The 21,755-nt window shown below is 47.2% G+C and overlaps 1 protein-coding gene across 1 annotated transcript in view; it reads left to right on the top strand.

Moving 5' to 3' along the window:
- The window catches only part of LOC123739467 (uncharacterized), an 88,225-nt gene that overhangs the window by 37,085 nt on the left and 29,385 nt on the right, over window positions 1–21,755 (top strand). Inside the window, exons 4-5 of the mRNA XM_045713814.1 lie at window positions 1,649–1,791; window positions 6,777–7,331. Coding sequence (XP_045569770.1) covers window positions 1,649–1,791; window positions 6,777–7,331 — 698 coding nt within the window. The remainder of the gene's footprint in view (window positions 1–1,648; window positions 1,792–6,776; window positions 7,332–21,755) is intronic.

Raw genomic sequence — 21,755 nt, 5'->3', positions numbered from 1 at the left:
AATAACAGGATACAATGAGACACAGTTAACCATCATGCTAACATTGCTGACGGCTAAGGAGCTTTGATAACAGGATACAATGAGACACAGTTAACCATCATGCTAATGGCTAAAGAGCTTTGATAACAGGATATGTAATGAGACACAGTTAACCATCATGCTAACATTGCTAACGGCTAAAGAGCTTTGATAACAGGATACGTAATGAGACACAGTTAACCATCATGCTAACATTGCTAACAGCTAAAGAGCTTTGATAACAGGATACAATGAAACACAGTTAACCATCATGCTAACATTGCTAACGGCTAAAGAGCTTTAAGAACTGGATATGTAATGAGACACAGTTAACCATCATGCTAACATTGCTAAAGGCTAAAGAGCTTTGATAACAGGATACGTAATGAGACACAGTTAACCATCATGCTAACATTGCTAACGGCTAAAGAGCTTTAATAACAGGGTATGTAATGAGACACAGTTAACCATCATGCTAACATTGCTAACGGCTAAAGAGCTTTGCTAACCTGCATAGGCTTCTTCTGACTTTGACCCAACATGTAGCTAGCTCAGTTGTCTTAGAGGAGGCTGATAGCCTAAAGGCTAACAATACAGTCTAACAATAACAGGAACCTGTATTTGTGTTAGCTAGACAGAACCCCTTCCTGCCTTTAATAAGGCTGCTAGGCCCAAAATGGCACCCTGATCCATATCCAGTCACACACTACATAGAGAATAGAGGGACATTTGAGACACACTGTGACAATGACAAATGAGGAAGCCTCCCTGAACCAAAAGCACAAACAGCTCTGTTTACTATGCTACATCAGTTGGCTTTAGATCTACACCAACATGACCTACTTACCTATTTAGTTAGTGTGTGTGTGTGTGTGTGTGTGTGTGTGTGTGTGTGTGTGTGTGTGTGTGTGTGTCTCTGTGTGTGTGTCTCTCTGTGTGTGTGTGTGTGTGTGTGTGTGTGTGTGTGTGTGTGTGTGTGTGTGTGTGTGTGTGTGTGTGTGTGTGTCTCTCTGTGTGTGTGTGTGTGTGTGTGTGTGTGTGTGTGTGTGTGTGTGTGTGTGTGTGTGTGTGTGTGTGTGTGTTAGGATCGGGTGAGAGGGGAGGGGGAAGCTCATCCTAGATCTGTTGCTAAGGGAAACAGAGAGAAGGGCGGGGACTATCACCTCACTCAGGGTCCCGGGAGACAGACAGGAAGTAGAATGATCACGTGACCGTTGTGCTGGCGTGTGACATCACATTCTGTTATGGTTCTGTTTTATATCAATAAAGTTTGATGATGGTGTAAACAGCGTCCAGGGATACAGTAGTCGTGGAGACAGTAGTCACGGGGTGTTAGGTGTGTGTGTGTTGGACAACAGATAGTCCTATGTCTAGATTTGACCTGTCTCCTCTCTCTCTCTCTCTCTCTCTCTCTCTCGTGTGTGTCTGTGTGTGTCTGTGTGTGTGTCTGTGTGTGTGTGTGTGTGTGTGTGTCTCTGTGTGTCTGTGTGTGTGTGTGTGTCTCTCTGTGTCTGTGTGTGTGTGTGTGTGTGTGTCTCTGTGTGTCTGTGTGTGTGTGTGTCTCTCTGTGTCTGTGTGTGTGTGTCTCTCTGTGTCTGTGTGTGTGCGTCTCTCTGTGTGTGTGCTGCAGGACTATGAATCGTGGGTAAATGACACGGCGGAGCACGGGTTCGTGGTGGTATCGTTTGGCGCCGGGGTCAAATACCTCTCAGAGGACATCACTCACAAACTGGCTGGAGCCCTGGGCAGGCTGCCCCAACGCGTGGTCTGGAGGTACTACCAATTCAATTCATTCACATTCCCTTCCACTGCAACTGGAAGGGGGAGGACACAACATGGCTGCTAATTCACATTCCCTTCCACTGTAACTGGGAGGGGGAGGACACAACATGGCTGCTAATTCACATTCCCTTCCACTGCAACTGGGAGGGGGAGGACACAACATGGCTGCTAATTCACATTCCCTTCCACTGTAACTGGGAGGGGGAGGACACAACATGGCTGCTAATTCACATTCCCTTCCACTGCAACTGGGATGGGGAGGACACAACATGGCTGCTAATTCACATTCCCTTCCACTGCAACTGGGAGGACACAACATGGCTGCTAATTCACATTCCCTTCCACTGTAACTGGGATGGGGAGGACACAACATGGCCGCTAATTCACATTCCCTTCCACTGTAACTGGGAGGGGGAGGACACAACATGGCTGCTAATTCACATTCCCTTCCACTGTAACTGGGATGGGGAGGACACAACATGGCTGCTAAATCACATTCCCTTCCACTGTAACTGGAAGGGGGAGGACACAACATGGCTGCTAAATCACATTCCCTTCCACTGTAACTGGGATGGGGAGGACACAACATGGCTGCTAATTCACATTCCCTTCCACTGTAACTGGGAGGCGGAGGACACAACATGGCTGCTAATTCACATTCCCTTCCACTGTAACTGGGATGGGGAGGACAAAACATGGCTGCTAATTCACATTCCCTTCCACTGTAACTGGGAGTGAGAGGACACAACATGGCTGCTAATTCACATTCACTTCCACTGTAACTGGGAGGGGGAGGACACAACATGGCTGCTAATTCACATTCACTTCCACTGTAACTGGAAGGGGGAGGACACAACATGGCTGCTAATTCACATTCACTTCCACTGTAACTGGAAGGGGGAGGACACAACATGGCTGCTAAATCACATTCCCTTCCACTGTAACTGGAAGGGGGAGGACACAACATGGCTGCTAATTCACATTCCCTTCCACTGCAACTGGGATGGGGAGGACACAACATGGCTGCTAATTCACATTCCCTTCCACTGTAACTGGGAGTGGGAGGACACAACATGGCTGCTAAATCACATTCCCTTCCACTGTAACTGGGAGGGGGAGGACACAACATGGCTGCTAATTCACATTCCCATCCACTGTAACTGGGAGGGGGAGGACACAACATGGCTGCTAAATCACATTCCCTTCCACTGTAACTGGGAGGGGGAGGACACAACATGGCTGCTAATTCACATTCCCTTCCACTGTAACTGGGAGGACACAACATGGCTGCTAATTCACATTCCCTTCCACTGTAACTGGGATGGGGAGGACACAACATGGCCGCTAATTCACATTCCCTTCCACTGTAACTGGGAGGGGGAGGACACAACATGGCTGCTAATTCACATTCCCTTCCACTGTAACTGGGATGGGGAGGACACAACATGGCTGCTAAATCACATTCCCTTCCACTGTAACTGGGATGGGGAGGACACAACATGGCTGCTAATTCACATTCCCTTCCACTGTAACTGGGATGGGGAGGACACAACATGGCTGCTAATTCACATTCCCTTCCACTGTAACTGGGATGGGGAGGACACAACATGGCTGCTAAATCACATTCCCTTCCACTGTAACTGGGATGAGGAGGACACAACATTGCTGCTAATTCACATTCCCTTCCACTGTAACTGGGATGGGGAGGACACAACATGGCTGCTAAATCACATTCCCTTCCACTGTAACTGGAAGGGGGAGGACACAACATGGCTGCTAATTCACATTCCCTTCCACTGTAACTGGGAGGCGGAGGACACAACATGGCTGCTAATTCACATTCCCTTCCACTGTAACTGGGATGGGGAGGACAAAACATGGCTGCTAATTCACATTCCCTTCCACTGTAACTGGGAGTGAGAGGACACAACATGGCTGCTAATTCACATTCACTTCCACTGTAACTGGGAGGGGGAGGACACAACATGGCTGCTAATTCACATTCACTTCCACTGTAACTGGAAGGGGGAGGACACAACATGGCTGCTAATTCACATTCCCTTCCACTGTAACTGGGAGGCGGAGGACACAACATGGCTGCTAATTCACATTCCCTTCCACTGTAACTGGGATGGGGAGGACACAACATGGCTGCTAATTCACATTCCCTTCCACTGTAACTGGGAGGGGGAGGACACAACATGGCTGCTAATTCACATTCCCTTCCACTGTAACTGGGATGGGGAGGACACAACATGGCTGCTAGTTCACATTCCCTTCCACTGTAACTGGGAGGACACAACATGGCTGCTAATTCACATTCCCTTCCACTGTAACTGGGATGGGGAGGACACAACATGGCTGCTAGTTCACATTCCCTTCCACTGTAACTGGGAGGGGGAGGACACAACATGGCTGCTAATTCACATTCCCTTCCACTGTAACTGGGAGGGGGAGGACACAACATGGCTGCTAATTCACATTCCCTTCCACTGTAACTGGGATGGGGAGGACACAACATGGCTGCTAATTCACATTCCCTTCCACTGTAACTGGGAGGGGGAGGACACAACATGGCTGCTAATTCACATTCCCTTCCACTGTAACTGGGATGGGGAGGACACAACATGGCTGCTAATTCACATTCTCTTCCACTGCAACTGGGAGGGGGAGGACACAACATGGCTGCTAAATCACATTCCCTTCCACTGTAACTGGGAGGGGGAGGACACAACATGGCTGCTAATTCACATTCCCTTCCACTGTAACTGGGAGGGGGAGGACACAACATGGCTGCTAATTCACATTCCCTTCCACTGCAACTGGGATGGGGAGGACACAACATGGCTGCTAATTCACATTCCCTTCCACTGCAACTGGGAGGACACAACATGGCTGCTAATTCACATTCCCTTCCACTGTAACTGGGAGGGGGAGGACACAACATGGCTGCTAATTCACATTCCCTTCCACTGTAACTGGGATGGGGAGGACACAACATGGCTGCTAATTCACATTCCCTTCCACTGCAACTGGGAGGGGGAGGACACAACATGGCTGCTAAATCACATTCCCTTCCACTGTAACTGGGAGGGGGAGGACACAACATGGCTGCTAATTCACATTCCCTTCCACTGTAACTGGGAGGGGAGGACACAACATGGCTGCTAATTCACATTCCCTTCCACTGCAACTGGGATGGGGAGGACACAACATGGCTGCTAATTCACATTCCCTTCCACTGCAACTGGGAGGACACAACATGGCTGCTAATTCACATTCCCTTCCACTGTAACTGGAAGGGGGAGGACACAACATGGCTGCTAATTCACATTCACTTCCACTGTAACTGGGAGGGGGAGGACACAACATGGCTGCTAATTCACATTCCCTTCCACTGTAACTGGGAGGGGGAGGACACAACATGGCTGCTAATTCACATTCCCCTCCACTGTAACTGGAAGGGGGAGGACACAACATGGCTGCTAGTTCACATTCCCTTCCACTGTAACTGGGAGGGGGAGGACACATCATGGCTGCTAATTCACATTCCCTTCCACTGTAACTGGGATGGGGAGGACACAACATGGCTGCTAATTCACATTCCCTTCCACTGTAACTGGGAGGGGGAGGACACAACATGGCTGCTAATTCACATTCCCTTCCACTGTAACTGGGAGTGAGAGGACACAACATGGCTGCTAATTCACATTCACTTCCACTGTAACTGGGATGGGGAGGACACAACATGGCTGCTAATTCACATTCCCTTCCACTGTAACTGGGAGTGAGAGGACACAACATGGCTGCTAATTCACATTCACTTCCACTGCAACTGGAAGGGGGAGGACACAACATGGCTGCTAATTCACATTCACTTCCACTGTAACTGGAAGGGGGAGGACACAACATGGCTGCTAATTCACATTCCCTTCCACTGTAACTGGAAGGGGGAGGACACAACATGGCTGCTAATTCACATTCCCTTCCACTGTAACTGGGATGGGGAGGACACAACATGGCTGCTAATTCACATTCCCTTCCACTGTAACTGGAAGGGAGAGGACACAACATGGCTGCTAATTCACATTCACTTCCACTGTAACTGGGAGGGGGAGGACACAACATGGCTGCTAATTCACATTCCCTTCCACTGTAACTGGGAGGGGGAGGACACAACATGGCTGCTAATTCACATTCCCCTCCACTGTAACTGGGAGGGGGAGGACACAACATGGCTGCTAATTCACATTCCCTTCCACTGTAACTGGGAGGGGGAGGACACAACATGGCTGCTAATTCACATTCCCTTCCACTGTAACTGGAAGGGGGAGGACACAACATGGCTGCTAATTCACATTCACTTCCACTGTAACTGGGATGGGGAGGACACAACATGGCTGCTAGTTCACATTCCCTTCCACTGTAACTGGGAGGGGGAGGACACAACATGGCTGCTAAATCACATTCCCTTCCACTGTAACTGGAAGGGGGAGGACACAACATGGCTGCTAATTCACATTCCCTTCCACTGTAACTGGGAGGGGAGGACACAACATGGCTGCTAAATCACATTCCCTTCCACTGTAACTGGAAGGGGGAGGACACAACATGGCTGCTAATTCACATTCCCTTCCACTGTAACTGGAAGGGGGAGGACACAACATGGCTGCTAAATCACATTGGTCGAGTTCCTCCCCGACTATATTGCAGACGCATGCTACATCTTACAACGCCTGGATAGGTATAAATGACTTGGCACACAACCATTGGTTGATGCAAATCAACACCTGGGCATCTAGTTGGGCAGGAACTCAACCATTCACTCCCACTGCAACTAGGAGTGGGAGGACACAAAATGGCTGCCAGGGGTGGCACCATCAGCTGGGTGGGTGAGGTAAAATGGCTGAATGATAAACTACCACTGCTACTGTGTGGCACTAAAATGGCCCCAACACCTTCCCTTCTATCTCCAGATACTGCAATGGCCCCAACACCTTCCCTTCTATCTCCAGATACTGCAATGGCCCCAACACCTTCCCTTCTATCTCCAGATACTGCAATGGCCCCAACACCTTCCCTTCTATCTCCAGATACTGCAATGGCCCCAACACCTTCCCTTCTATCTCCAGATACTGCAATGGCCCCAACACCTTCCCTTCTATCTCCAGATACTGCAATGGCCCCAACACCTTCCCTTCTATCTCCAGATACTGCAATGGCCCCAACACCTTCCCTTCTATCTCCAGATACTGCAATGGCCCCAACACCTTCCCTTCTATCTCCAGATACTGCAATGGCCCCAACACCTTCCCTTCTATCTCCAGATACTGCAATGGCCCCAACACCTCCCGTTCTATCTCCAGATACTGCAATGGCCCCAACACCTTCCCTTCTATCTCCAGATACTGCAATGGCCCCAACACCTTCCCTTCTATCTCCAGATACTGCAATGGCCCCAACACCTTCCCTTCTATCTCCAGATACTGCAATGGCCCCAACACCTCCCGTTCTATCTCCAGTGTTAACAGGTTGAATTATATACTGCAATGGATGTGGTGGTTAATTTCTGTATTATCAAATGAGGAGAGACAAACGTATCACACAAGTTTTAAGAGTTTATGCTTAAACATAATCTTTATTAGTCAGAACTCTCAGTCTTCCCTGTGGCTCAGTTGGTAGAGCATGGTGCTTGCAACGCCAGCATGGTGTTTGCAACGCCAGGGTTGTGGGTTCGGTTCCCACGGGGGGGCCAGTACAAATGCATGAAATGAAATGTATGCATTCACTACTGTAAGTCGCTCTGGATAAGAGCGTCTGCTAAATGACTAAAATGGAAATGTAGCGATGGCTGGTCGACGAACCACCCTCAGATGATTTGTTGAGAGCCACGACACAAAGGCTACAAAAAATATTTTATAGCAAAGATCCATGTAGACTGAGGGGTCAGTCTACATGACAAACAACAGATGTGTGGAATGGGTCACAAGGTGGGGGAAAGGAGTATCACGCAGCCAGATATCATTTGCTATGAAGACTGTTCTTATTGTTCAGTTCGGTCCCCTAAGACGAGGCTCCGATCTTGTTCCTGGTACTTCATAGCACAGAAACACCAACTCATTCTATGGCATAAATCCATTGTCAACTACAGATACTCCCATTTCAAGCTAAAAAACCCCTTCTTGACCACACGCCTGGACAAGCTCACTGAGGGGAGTGAGCCTCTAGGTCATACACTATCCCAGGATAAGTGTAACATGAGAGAGGACATACAATGGTTCCAGAGATCTGTTGTCTCAATCCATATCATCGTCACAGCCCCATCAGCGTCAACTTGTTCTGTGGGAAAGGGGGGAATTGAATCATCCTCATTGGTCTACCTGTCAGAACCTCACGAGGAGCCAATCCAGTGGTTCTGTTGGGGGCCGCCCTCATCATGTATATCAGAGCCAGGGGTCATCACAGTGACCCCGGAAAGATCTGTCTCTTCCATAAGCTTCGCCATCTTAGATTTTAGGGTCTGATTAGCGTGTTCAACTAAACCTGCCGGATTGCAGCATTTAGCTACAATGGGTCCTGAGGTCTATCTGCAGACTCTGAGACAAGTTCTCTATCACCAGGTTCACAAAGTGGAAGCCATTGTCCCTGGTTAATTTAGATCATTTTTTTACATTTTACATTTTAGTCATTTAGCAGACGCTCTTATCCAGAGCGACTTACAGTAGTGAATGCATACATTTCATACAATTTCATAATTTTTTTTGCTGGCCCCCCGTGGGAATCGAACCCACAACCCTGGTGTTGCAAACACCATGCTCTACCAACTGAGCTACAGGGAAGGCTGATCAATCAATCGATCACATTTATTTATAAAGCCCTTTTTACATCAGCCGATGTCTCAAAGTGCTGTACAGAAACCCAGCCTAAAACCCCAAACAGAAAGCAATGCAGGTGTAGAAGCACGGTGGCTAGGAAAAACTCCCTAGAAAGGCCAAAACCTAGGAAGAAACCTAGAGAGGAACCAGGCTCTGAGGGGTGGCTAGTCCTCTTTTGGCTGTGCCGGGTGGAGATTAGAAACCTAGAGAGGAACCAGGCTCTGAGGGGTGGAGATTAGAAACCTAGAGAGGAACCAGGCTATGAGGGGTAGAGATTAGAAACCTAGAGAGGAACCAGGCTATGAGGGGAGGCTAGTCCTCTTCTGGCTGTGCCGGGTGGAGATTAGAAACCTAGAGAGGAACCAGGCTATGAGGGGTGGCCAGTCCTCTTCTGGCTGTGCTGGGTGGAGATTAGAAACCTAGAGAGGAACCAGGCTATGAGGGTGGATAGAAACCTAGAGAGGAACCAGGCTCTGAGGGGTGGACCAGTCCTCTACTGGCTGTGCTGGGTGGAATTACTAGAGAGGAACCAGGCTATGAGGGGTGGCCAGTCCTCTACTGGCTATGCCGGATGGAGATTATAACAGAACATGGCCAAGATGTTCAAACGTTCATAGATGACCAGCAGGGTCAGATAATAATAATCACAGTGGTTGTAGAGGGTACAACAGGTCAGCACCTCAGGAGTAAATGTCAGTTGGCTTTTCGTAGCCAATGGTAACCCCCACCTTGGGATGATCTCTCTCTCAGCAGATTCTGGGCCACTGCAGTGGAATGTCAACAGGGGAAAGCCTCTACCCACTTGGAGAAGGCATCCACTATCAACCAGACAATATTTGTAACCCTAACCCCAATAAAATTCATAATTAGGTGTTCAAATGGTCCTTCAGTGGTCGGATGAGCCGACAGTAGCATGGGAATCGCTCTTCCCATGTTGTTAGTCATACAAATCACACATTTTGCACACAAAATTATTCAGCAAACAAGAGAAAACCCAGGTGCAAACCAAAAAAATGTATTTACAAAATCAACGACTCCCCCCTTTTGATACATGACCCTCACCATGTCACAACTTAGCTAAGTAGGAGAAAACATGAAACCATGGTAAGACTGGTAGACAGCGGGCCCAGACCAGAGTTTTCTGCACCTGGTCTTAGCTAAGTAGGAGAAAACATGAAACCATGGTAAGACTGGTAGGGGCCCAGACCAGGCGCACCTGGTCTTAGCTAGTAGGAAAACTCCAGGGGCCCAGACCAGAGTTTTCTGCACCTGGTCTTAGCTAAGTAGGAGAAAACATGAAACCATGGTAAGACTGGTAGCGCAGCCCAGACCAGAGTTTTCTGCACCTGGTCTTAGCTAAGTAGGAGAAAACATGAAACCATGGTAAGACTGGTAGAGGGCCCAGACCAGAGTTTTCTGCACCTGGTCTTAGCTAAGTAGGAGAAAACATGAAACCATGGTAAGACTGGTAGTGGCCAAGACCAGAGTTTTCTGCACCTGGTCATATGAACATAGTCGTTTCCACTTCCTCGACTCAACAGGAACCCACACAGAGGATTGCAAGTCAGAGATATCAGCGAGAGAGAAGAGGTTATGATCAGGAAGTAAAGCCAAGTCATCGTTACCTTTCGGAGACGGGGTCGGGAAGAGTTCGTACGATCGACGCAACTTACAAACAGCAATTTTCAGAAGGGAGCAAAAATAGCCTTTAGTAAAGTTATCATCACGTTTTGAATGAGAGATTGTCTTACCAGAGGAGGTCAGGAAGCCACGCTGTTTCCACAGAGGACCCAAATCATGTACCACACCAAAGGCATATCTGCTATCTGTATAGATAGCACCTGACTGGCCTTTAGCTAAGATGCAAGCTCCGGGTGAATGCAAAGTGTTCTGCTGCTTGAGCAGAAAGGTAGGATGGTAATTGATCCCTTTACAGTGCGGTTGAGGTAGTAGTAACTGCATACGTGGGTTCTCCTTTACTCAGAGCGTTGAGCAGAGCCATCTACAAACAGTTCCGCATTTTGGCCCCAAAAAAAAAAGGGACATCGGTTAAATCCGTCGTTGGTTTTAGAGACGAGCTCCACCAGAGGAGCACGAGTCGTGCGGCCTCTCCATCGTCCTCGGTGGGCAACAAAGTAGCAGGATTTAACACAGTGCACCTCTTCAGGGGGTCACGTGAGACATTGTCAGAAGAACATTCTGGATCATGTAGCAGTGGACCTGGTGTTAGACGGGCTGTCGTTCTGATAATGTAGCAGTGGACCTGTGTAGACGGTGTTTTTTCCTTTTACCTACCTTTTATGCCGTCATTCTGATAATGTGGATTTTCGGGCAAATTAGCAGTGGACCTGGTGTTAGACGGGCCGTCATTCTGATAATCTCGTGTTAGAGGTCATTCTGATAATGCAGCAGTGGACCTGGTGTTAGATGGGCTGTCATTCTGATAATGCAGCAGTGGACCTGGTGTTAGACGGGCCGTCATTCTGATAATGTAGCAGTGGACCTGGTGTTAGACGGGCCGTCATTCTGATAATGCAGCAGTGGACCTTGTGTTAGATGGGCCGTCATTCTGATAATGCAGCAGTGGACCTGGTGATTGACGGGCCGTCATTCAGATAATGTAGCAGTGGACCTGGTGTTAGATGGGCCGTCATTCTATTGCTGTGGACCTTTAACGGGCCTCATTCTGATAATGCAGCAGTGGACCTGGTGTTAGACGGGCCATATACAGCTGCGGTATGATCAGCCGTGTTACAAACAGTGATTCAATCGTCATTTTTTTTTTTTGTTGTCAACGATCTACACGAAATACTCTGTAATGTCAAAAAGGAAGACAAATGTTTTTATTTTATATTTTATTAACGAAACAAATAAATAATATAATATCTTGATTACATAAGTATTCAACCCTCTGAGTCAATACATGTTAGAATCACTTTTAGCAGCCATTACAGCTGTGAGTCTTTCTGGGTAAATCTCTAACAGCTTTACACACCTGGATTGTACAGTATTTTCCCATTAGTGTTTTTTTTATAATTCTTCAAGCTCTGTAAAGTTGGTCATTGGGTTAGGGTTAGGGTTAGGGTTAGGGTTAGGGTTAGCTCTGTAAAGTTGGTCGTTGGGTTAGGGTTAGGGTTAGGGTTAGGGTTAGGGTTAGCTCTGTAAAGTTGGTCGTTGGGTTAGGGTTAGGGTTAGGGTTAGGGTTAGGGTTAGCTCTGTAAAGTTGGTCGTTGGGTTAGGGTTAGGGTTAGGGTTAGGGTTAGGGTTAGCTCTGTAAAGTTGGTCGTTGGGTTAGGGTTAGGGTTAGCTCTGTAAAGTTGGTCGTTGGGTTAGGGTTAGGTTAGGGTTAGGTTAGGGTTAGCTCTGTAAAGTTGGTCGTTGGGTTAGGGTTAGGGTTAGGGTTAGGGTTAGGGTTAGCTCTGTAAAGTTGGTCGTTGGGTTAGGGTTAGGGTTAGCTCTGTAAAGTTGGTCGTTGGGTTAGGGTTAGGGTTAGGGTTAGCTCTGTAAAGTTGGTCGTTGGGTTAGGGTTAGGGTTAGCTCTGTAAAGTTGGTCGCGGGTTGGGTTAGGGTTAGGGTTAGGGTTAGCTCTGTAAAGTTGGTCGTCGGGTTAGGGTTAGGGTTAGCTCTGTAAAGTTGGTCGTTGGGTTAGGGTTAGGGTTAGGGTTAGCTCTGTAAAGTTGGTCGTTGGGTTAGGGTTAGGGTTAGGGTTAGCTCTGTAAAGTTGGTCGTTGGGTTAGGGTTAGGGTTAGCTCTGTAAAGTTGGTCGTCGGGTTAGGGTTAGGGTTAGGGTTAGCTCTGTAAAGTTGGTCGTCGGGTTAGGGTTAGGGTTAGGGTTAGCTCTGTAAAGTTGGTCGTTGGGTTAGGGTTAGGGTTAGGGTTAGCTCTGTAAAGTTGGTCGTCGGGTTAGGGTTAGGGTTAGGGTTAGCTCTGTAAAGTTGGTCGGGTTAGGGTTAGGGTTAGGGTTAGCTCTGTAAAGTTGGTCGTTGGGTTAGGGTTAGGGTTAGGGTTAGCTCTGTAAAGTTGGTCGTTGGGTTAGGGTTAGGGTTAGCTCTGTAAAGTTGGTCGTTGGGTTAGGGTTAGGGTTAGCTCTGTAAAGTTGGTCGTTGGGTTAGGGTTAGGGTTAGGGTTAGCTCTGTAAAGTTGGTCGTTGGGTTAGGGTTAGGGTTAGGGTTAGCTCTGTAAAGTTGGTCGTTGGGTTAGGGTTAGGGTTAGCTCTGTAAAGTTGGTCGTTGGGTTAGGGTTAGGGTTAGGTTAGCTCTGTAAAGTTGGTCGTTGGGTTAGGGTTAGGGTTAGGGTTAGCTCTGTAAAGTTGGTCGTTGGGTTAGGGTTAGGGTTAGGGTTAGCTCTGTAAAGTTGGTCGTTGGGTTAGGGTTAGGGTTAGGGTTAGCTCTGTAAAGTTGGTCGTTGGGTTAGGGTTAGGGTTAGGGTTAGCTCTGTAAAGTTGGTCGTTGGGTTAGGGTTAGGGTTAGGGTTAGCTCTGTAAAGTTGGTCGTTGGGTTAGGGTTAGGGTTAGCTCTGTAAAGTTGGTCGTTGGGTTAGGGTTAGGGTTAGGGTTAGCTCTGTAAAGTTGGTCGTTGGGTTAGGGTTAGGGTTAGGTTAGCTCTGTAAAGTTGGTCGTTGGGTTAGGGTTAGGGTTAGCTCTGTAAAGTTGGTCGTTGGGTTAGGGTTAGGGTTAGCTCTGTAAAGTTGGTCGTTGGGTTAGGGTTAGGGTTAGGGTTAGCTCTGTAAAGTTGGTCGTTGGGTTAGGGTTAGGGTTAGGGTTAGCTCTGTAAAGTTGGTCGTTGGGTTAGGGTTAGGGTTAGGGTTAGCTCTGTAAAGTTGGTCGTTGGGTTAGGGTTAGGGTTAGGTTAGCTCTGTAAAGTTGGTCGTTGGGTTAGGGTTAGGGTTAGGGTTAGCTCTGTAAAGTTGGTCGTTGGGTTAGGGTTAGGGTTAGCTCTGTAAAGTTGGTCGTTGGGTTAGGGTTAGGGTTAGGTTAGCTCTGTAAAGTTGGTCGTTGGGTTAGGGTTAGGGTTAGGGTTAGCTCTGTAAAGTTGGTCGTTGGGTTAGGGTTAGGGTTAGCTCTGTAAAGTTGGTCGTTGGGTTAGGGTTAGGGTTAGCTCTGTAAAGTTGGTCGTTGGGTTAGGTTAGGGTTAGGGTTAGCTCTGTAAAGTTGGTCGTTGGGTTAGGGTTAGGGTTAGCTCTGTAAAGTTGGTCGTTGGGTTAGGGTTAGGGTTAGCTCTGTAAAGTTGGTCGTTGGGTTAGGGGTTAGGGTTAGGTTGGTTAGCTCTGTAAAGTTGGTCGTTGGGTTAGGGTTAGGGTTAGCTCTGTAAAGTTGGTCGTTGGGTTAGGTAGGTTAGGGTTAGCTCTGTAAAGTTGGTCGTTGGGTTAGGGTTAGGGTTAGCTCTGTAAAGTTGGTCGTTGGGTTAGGGTTAGGGTTAGGGTTAGCTCTGTAAAGTTGGTCGTTGGGTTAGGGTTAGGGTTAGCTCTGTAAAGTTGGTCGTTGGGAGGTTAGGGTTAGGGTTAGCTCTGTAAAGTTGGTCGTTGGGTTAGGGTTAGGGTTAGGGTTAGCTCTGTAAAGTTGGTCGTTGGGTTAGGGTTAGGGTTAGGGTTAGCTCTGTAAAGTTGGTCGTTGGGTTGGGTTAGGGTTAGGGTTAGCTCTGTAAAGTTGGTCGTTGGGTTAGGGTTAGGGTTAGGGTTAGCTCTGTAAAGTTGGTCGTTGGGTTAGGGTTAGGGTTAGGGTTAGCTCTGTAAAGTTGGTCGTTGGGTTAGGGTTAGGGTTAGCTCTGTAAAGTTGGTCGTTGGGTTAGGGTTAGGGTTAGCTCTGTAAAGTTGGTCGTTGGGTTAGGGTTAGGGTTAGGGTTAGCTCTGTAAAGTTGGTCGTTGGGTTAGGGTTAGGGTTAGGGTTAGCTCTGTAAAGTTGGTCGTTGGGTTAGGGTTAGGGTTAGGGTTAGCTCTGTAAAGTTGGTCGTTGGGTTAGGGTTAGGGTTAGCTCTGTAAAGTTGGTCGTTGGGTTAGGGTTAGGGTTAGCTCTGTAAAGTTGGTCGTTGGGTTAGGGTTAGGGTTAGGGTTAGCTCTGTAAAGTTGGTCGTTGGGTTAGGGTTAGGGTTAGGGTTAGCTCTGTAAAGTTGGTCGTTGGGTTAGGGTTAGGGTTAGGGTTAGCTCTGTAAAGTTGGTCGTTGGGTTAGGGTTAGGGTTAGGGTTAGCTCTGTAAAGTTGGTCGTCGGGTTAGGGTTAGGGTTAGGGTTAGCTCTGTAAAGTTGGTCGTCGGGTTAGGGTTAGGGTTAGCTCTGTAAAGTTGGTCGTCGGGTTAGGGTTAGGGTTAGGGTTAGCTCTGTAAAGTTGGTCGTTGGGTTAGGGTTAGGGTTAGGGTTAGCTCTGTAAAGTTGGTCGTTGGGTTAGGGTTAGGGTTAGGGTTAGCTCTGTAAAGTTGGTCGTTGGGTTAGGGTTAGGGTTAGGGTTAGCTCTGTAAAGTTGGTCGTTGGGTTAGGGTTAGGGTTAGGGTTAGCTCTGTAAAGTTGGTCGTTGGGTTAGGGTTAGGGTTAGGGTTAGCTCTGTAAAGTTGGTCGTTGGGTTAGGGTTAGGGTTAGCTCTGTAAAGTTGGTCGTTGGGTTAGGGTTAGGGTTAGGGTTAGCTCTGTAAAGTTGGTCGTTGGGTTAGGGTTAGGGTTAGGGTTAGCTCTGTAAAGTTGGTCGTTGGGTTAGGGTTAGGGTTAGCTCTGTAAAGTTGGTCGTTGGGTTAGGGTTAGGGTTAGGGTTAGCTCTGTAAAGTTGGTCGTCGGGTTAGGGTTAGGGTTAGCTCTGTAAAGTTGGTCGTTGGGTTAGGGTTAGGGTTAGGGTTAGCTCTGTAAAGTTGGTCGTTGGGTTAGGGTTAGGGTTAGCTCTGTAAAGTTGGTCGTTGGGTTAGGGTTAGGGTTAGGGTTAGCTCTGTAAAGTTGGTCGTTGGGTTAGGGTTAGGGTTAGGGTTAGCTCTGTAAAGTTGGTCGTTGGGTTAGGGTTAGGGTTAGGGTTAGCTCTGTAAAGTTGGTCGTTGGGTTAGGGTTAGGGTTAGGGTTAGCTCTGTAAAGTTGGTCGTTGGGTTAGGGTTGGGGTTAGCTCTGTAAAGTTGGTCGTTGGGTTAGGGTTAGGGTTAGGGTTAGCTCTGTAAAGTTGGTCGTTGGGTTAGGGTTAGGGTTAGGGTTAGCTCTGTAAAGTTGGTCGTTGGGTTAGGGTTAGGGTTAGCTCTGTAAAGTTGGTCGTTGGGTTAGGGTTAGGGTTAGCTCTGTAAAGTTGGTCGTTGGGTTAGGGTTAGGGTTAGGGTTAGCTCTGTAAAGTTGGTCGTTGGGTTAGGGTTAGGGTTAGCTCTGTAAAGTTGGTCGTTGGGTTAGGGTTAGGGTTAGCTCTGTAAAGTTGGTCGTTGGGTTAGGGTTAGGGTTAGGGTTAGGGTTAGGGTTAGCTCTGTAAAGTTGGTCGTTGGGTTAGGGTTAGGGTTAGCTCTGTAAAGTTGGTCGTTGGGTTAGGGTTAGGGTTAGGGTTAGCTCTGTAAAGTTGGTCGTTGGGTTAGGGTTAGGGTTAGCTCTGTAAAGTTGGTCGTTGGGTTAGGGTTAGTTATTAGGGTTAGGTTAGCTCTGTAAAGTTGGTCGTTGGGTTAGGGTTAGGGTTAGCTCTGTAAAGTTGGTCGTTGGGTTAGGGTTAGGGTTAGCTCTGTAAAGTTGGTCGTTGGGTTAGGGTTAGGGTTAGGGTTAGCTCTGTAAAGTTGGTCGTTGGGTTAGGGTTAGGGTTAGGGTTAGCTCTGTAAAGTTGGTCGTTGGGTTAGGGTTAGGGTTAGCTCTGTAAAGTTGGTCGTTGGGTTAGGGTTAGGGTTAGGGTTAGCTCTGTAAAGTTGGTCGTTGGGTTAGGGTTAGGGTTAGGGTTAGCTCTGTAAAGTTGGTCGTTGGGTTAGGGTTAGGGTTAGCTCTGTAAAGTTGGTCGTTGGGTTAGGGTTAGGGTTAGCTCTGTAAAGTTGGTCGTTGGGTTAGGGTTAGGGTTAGGGTTAGCTCTGTAAAGTTGGTCGTTGGGTTAGGGTTAGGGTTAGGGTTAGCTCTGTAAAGTTGGTCGTTGGGTTAGGGTTAGGGTTAGGGTTAGCTCTGTAAAGTTGGTCGTTGGGTTAGGGTTAGGGTTAGCTCTGTAAAGTTGGTCGTTGGGTTAGGGTTAGGGTTAGCTCTGTAAAGTTGGTCGTTGGGTTAGGGTTAGGGTTAGGGTTAGCTCTGTAAAGTTGGTCGTTGGGTTAGGGTTAGGGTTAGCTCTGTAAAGTTGGTCGTTGGGTTAGGGTTAGGGTTAGGGTTAGCTCTGTAAAGTTGGTCGTTGGGTTAGGGTTAGGGTTAGGGTTAGCTCTGTAAAGTTGGTCGTTGGGTTAGGGTTAGGGTTAGGGTTAGCTCTGTAAAGTTGGTCGTTGGGTTAGGGTTAGGGTTAGGGTTAGCTCTGTAAAGTTGGTCGTTGGGTTAGGGTTAGGGTTAGGGTTAGCTCTGTAAAGTTGGTCGTTGGGTTAGGGGTTAGGGTTAGGGTTAGCTCTGTAAAGTTGGTCGTTGGGTTAGGGTTAGGGTTAGGGTTAGCTCTGTAAAGTTGGTCGTTGGGTTAGGGTTAGGGTTAGGGTTAGCTCTGTAAAGTTGGTCGTTGGGTTAGGGTTAGGGTTAGCTCTGTAAAGTTGGTCGTTGGGTTAGGGTTAGGGTTAGGGTTAGCTCTGTAAAGTTGGTCGTTGGGTTAGGGTTAGGGTTAGGGTTAGCTCTGTAAAGTTGGTCGTTGGGTTAGGGTTAGGGTTAGGGTTAGCTCTGTAAAGTTGGTCGTTGGGTTAGGTTAGGTTAGGGTTAGGGTTAGCTCTGTAAAGTTGGTCGTTGGGTTAGGGTTAGGGTTAGCTCTGTAAAGTTGGTCATTGGGTTAGGGTTAGGGTTAGGGTTAGCTCTGTAAAGTTGGTCGTTGGGTTAGGGTTAGGGTTAGGGTTAGCTCTGTAAAGTTGGTCGTTGGGTTAGGGTTAGGGTTAGGGTTAGGGTTAGCTCTGTAAAGTTGGTCGTTGGGTTAGGGTTAGGGTTAGCTCTGTAAAGTTGGTCGTTGGGTTAGGGTTAGGGTTAGCTCTGTAAAGTTGGTCGTTGGGTTAGGGTTAGGGTTAGGGTTAGCTCTGTAAAGTTGGTCGTTGGGTTAGGGTTAGGGTTAGGGTTAGCTCTGTAAAGTTGGTCGTTGGGTTAGGGTTAGGGTTAGGGTTAGCTCTGTAAAGTTGGTCGTTGGGTTAGGGTTAGGGTTAGCTCTGTAAAGTTGGTCGTTGGGTTAGGGTTAGGGTTAGGGTTAGGGTTAGCTCTGTAAAGTTGGTCGTTGGGTTAGGGTTAGGGTTAGGGTTAGCTCTGTAAAGTTGGTCGTTGGGTTAGGGTTAGGGTTAGGGTTAGCTCTGTAAAGTTGGTTGTTGGGTTAGGGTTAGGGTTAGCTCTGTAAAGTTGGTCGTTGGGTTAGGGTTAGGGTTAGGGTTAGGGTTAGCTCTGTAAAGTTGGTCGTTGGGTTAGGGTTAGGGTTAGCTCTGTAAAGTTGGTCGTTGGGTTAGGGTTAGGGTTAGCTCTGTAAAGTTGGTCGTTGGGTTAGGGTTAGGGTTAGGGTTAGCTCTGTAAAGTTGGTCGTTGGGTTAGGGTTAGGGTTAGGGTTAGCTCTGTAAAGTTGGTCGTTGGGTTAGGGTTAGGGTTAGGGTTAGCTCTGTAAAGTTGGTCGTTGGGTTAGGGTTAGGGTTAGGGTTAGCTCTGTAAAGTTGGTCGTTGGGTTAGGGTTAGGGTTAGGGTTAGCTCTGTAAAGTTGGTCGTTGGGTTAGGGTTAGGGTTAGGGTTAGCTCTGTAAAGTTGGTCGTTGGGTTAGGGTTAGGGTTAGGTTAGCTCTGTAAAGTTGGTCGTTGGGTTAGGGTTAGGGTTAGCTCTGTAAAGTTGGTCATTGGGTTAGGGTTAGGGTTAGGGTTAGCTCTGTAAAGTTGGTCGTCGGGTTAGGGTTAGGGTTAGGGTTAGCTCTGTAAAGTTGGATGTTGGGTTAGGGTTAGGGTTAGCTCTGTAAAGTTGGTCGTTGGGTTAGGGTTAGGGTTAGGGTTAGCTCTGTAAAGTTGGTCGTTGGGTTAGGGTTAGGGTTAGGGTTAGCTCTGTAAAGTTGGTCGTTGGGTTAGGGTTAGGGTTAGGGTTAGCTCTGTAAAGTTGGTCGTTGGGTTAGGGTTAGGGTTAGGGTTAGCTCTGTAAAGTTGGATGTTGGGTTAGGGTTAGGGTTAGCTCTGTAAAGTTGGTCGTTGGGTTAGGGTTAGGGTTAGGGTTAGCTCTGTAAAGTTGGTCGTTGGGTTAGGGTTAGGGTTAGGGTTAGCTCTGTAAAGTTGGTCGTTGGGTTAGGGTTAGGGTTAGGGTTAGCTCTGTAAAGTTGGTCGTTGGGTTAGGGTTAGGGTTAGGGTTAGCTCTGTAAAGTTGGTCGTTGGGTTAGGGTTAGGGTTAGGGTTAGCTCTGTAAAGTTGGATGTTGGGTTAGGGTTAGGGTTAGCTCTGTAAAGTTGGTCGTTGGGTTAGGGTTAGGGTTAGGGTTAGCTCTGTAAAGTTGGTCGTTGGGTTAGGGTTAGGGTTAGGGTTAGCTCTGTAAAGTTGGTCGTTGGGTTAGGGTTAGGGTTAGGGTTAGCTCTGTAAAGTTGGTCGTTGGGTTAGGGTTAGGGTTAGGGTTAGCTCTGTAAAGTTGGTCGTTGATCATTGCGAGACAGACATTTTCATTGTCTTGCCATTAGATTTTCAAGCCACTTAAAGTCCAAACTGTAACTAGGCCACTCAGTAACACTTCCAATGGTATCTTGGTAATCAGCAACTCCAGTGTTTATTTGGCCTTGTGTTTTATTGTCCTGGTGGAAAGGTCAATTTGTCTACCAGTTACTGGTGGAAAGGTCAATTTGTCTACCAGTTACTGGTGGAAAGGTCAATTTGTCTACCAGTTACTGGTGGAAAGGTCAATTTGTCTACCAGTTACTGGTGGAAAGGTCAATTTGTCTACCAGTTACCTGGTGGAAAGGTCAATTTGTCGACTGAACCATGTTTTCTGGTGGAAAGGTCAGACTTGAACCAGTTTTCTGGTGGGAAGCAGACTGAACCGGTTTTCTGGTGAGGGAAGCAGACTGAACCATGTTTTCTGGTGGTGGGAAGCAGACTGAACCATGTTTTCTGCTGGTGGGAAGCAGACTGAACCAATGTTTTCTGGTGGTGGGAAGCAGACTGAACCGTGTTTTCTGGTGGTGGGAAGCGGACTGAACCGTGTTTTCTGGTGATGGGAAGCAGACTGAACCGTGTTTTCTGGTGGTGGGAAGCAGACTGAACCGTGTTTTCTGGTGGTGGGAAGCGGACTGAACCATGTTTTCTGGTGGTGGGAAGCGGACTGAACCATGTTTTCTGGTGGTGGGAAGCGGACTGAACCAATGTTTTCTGGTGGTGGGAAGCAGACTGAACCGTGTTTTCTGGTGGTGGGAAGCGGACTGAACCATGTTTTCTGGTGGTGGGAAGCAGACTGAACCATGTTTTCTGGTGGTGGGAAGCGGACTGAACCATGTTTTCTTCTAGGATTTTGTCTGTGCTTAGCTCTATTTATTTTTTATCTAAAATAAAACTCTAGTCTTTACCGATGACAAGCAAACCCCTAACATGATGCAGCCACGACCTTGCTTGGAGTATGAAGAGTGGTACTCAGTGATGTGTTGGGTTGGATTTGCATAACACTTTGTATTCAGGACAAACATATATTCTCTTTGCTGTATATTTTTTGTATTATTTTTGTGCCTATTTGAAAACACGATGCATGTTTTGGAATATGTTTTATTCTGTAAAGGCTTCCTTCTTTTCACTCTGTCATTTAGGTTAGTATTGTGGAGTAACTACAATGTTGTTGATCCATCCTCAGTTTCCTCCTATCACAGCCATTAAACTCTGTACCTGTTTTAAAGTCACCATTGGCCTCAGGGTGAAATCCTTGAGCAGTTTCCTTCCTCTCCGGCAACTGAGTTAGGAAGGACAACCTGTATCTTAGTAGTGACTGGGTGTATTGATACACCATCCTAAATGTATTTAATAACTTCACCATGCTCAAAGGGATATTCAATGTCTGTTTATTGTTTTTTTACCCATCTACCAATAGGAGCCCTTCTTTGCGAGGCATTGGAAAACCTCCCTGGTCTTTCTGGTTGAATCTGTGTTTGTAATTCACTCCTTGACTGAGGGACCCTACTTGCATGTGTGGGGGTAAAGAGATGAGGTAGTTATTCAAAATTAATGTTTAACAGTATTATTGCACACAGAGTGAATCCATGCAACTTATTATGTGACTTGTTAAGCACATTTTTACATTTTTACATTTTTACAAAGGGGTAGAATACTGACTGACTGAAGACATTTCAGCTTTTCATTTTTTATTAATTTGTCAAAAATTCAACAACAAAAACCTAATTCCATTTTTTTTTATTCCATGATGGGGTATTGGGTGAGAGACAGAGAGTATATCAGTGGCATAACATCTACATTTAATCCATGTTAAATTCAGGCTGTAATTTAAACAAGTGTGAGTACTTCCTGAAGGTAGTAAATAGGGCGCCATTGAGGACGCAGTACCTAGTCATTCAGTGGGATATGGTTTAGTTTCCAGACTGGTTTAAGCCTGAAACAGACTGGTAAAAGCCTGAAACAGACTGGTTAAAGCCTGAAACAGACTGGTTAAAGCCTGAAACAGACTGGTTAAAGCCTGAAACAGACTGGTTAAAGCCTGGAAACAGACTGGTTATAGCCTGAAACAGACTGGTTAAAGCCTGAAACAGACTGGTTAAAGCCTGGAAACAGACTGGTTAAAGCCTGAAACAGACTGGTTAAACAGACTGGTTAAAGCCTGGAAACAGACTGGTTAAAGCCTGAAACAGACTGGTTAAACAGACTGGTTAAAGCCTGGAAACAGACTGGTTAAAGCCTGAAAACAGACTGGTTAAAGCCTGGAAACAGACTGGTTAAAGCCTGGAAACAGACTGGTTAAAGCCTGAAAACAGACTGGTTAAAGCCTGGAAACAGACTGGTTAAAGCCTGGAAACAGACTGGTTATAGCCTGAAACAGACTGGTTAAAGCCTGAAACA

Source organism: Salmo salar, unplaced genomic scaffold, assembly GCF_905237065.1.
Source record: "Salmo salar unplaced genomic scaffold, Ssal_v3.1, whole genome shotgun sequence".
NCBI classification, from domain to species: domain Eukaryota; kingdom Metazoa; phylum Chordata; class Actinopteri; order Salmoniformes; family Salmonidae; genus Salmo; species Salmo salar.
Note: the sequence above shows the minus strand (reverse complement) of the source record. Positions and strands in the feature narration are given on the sequence as shown.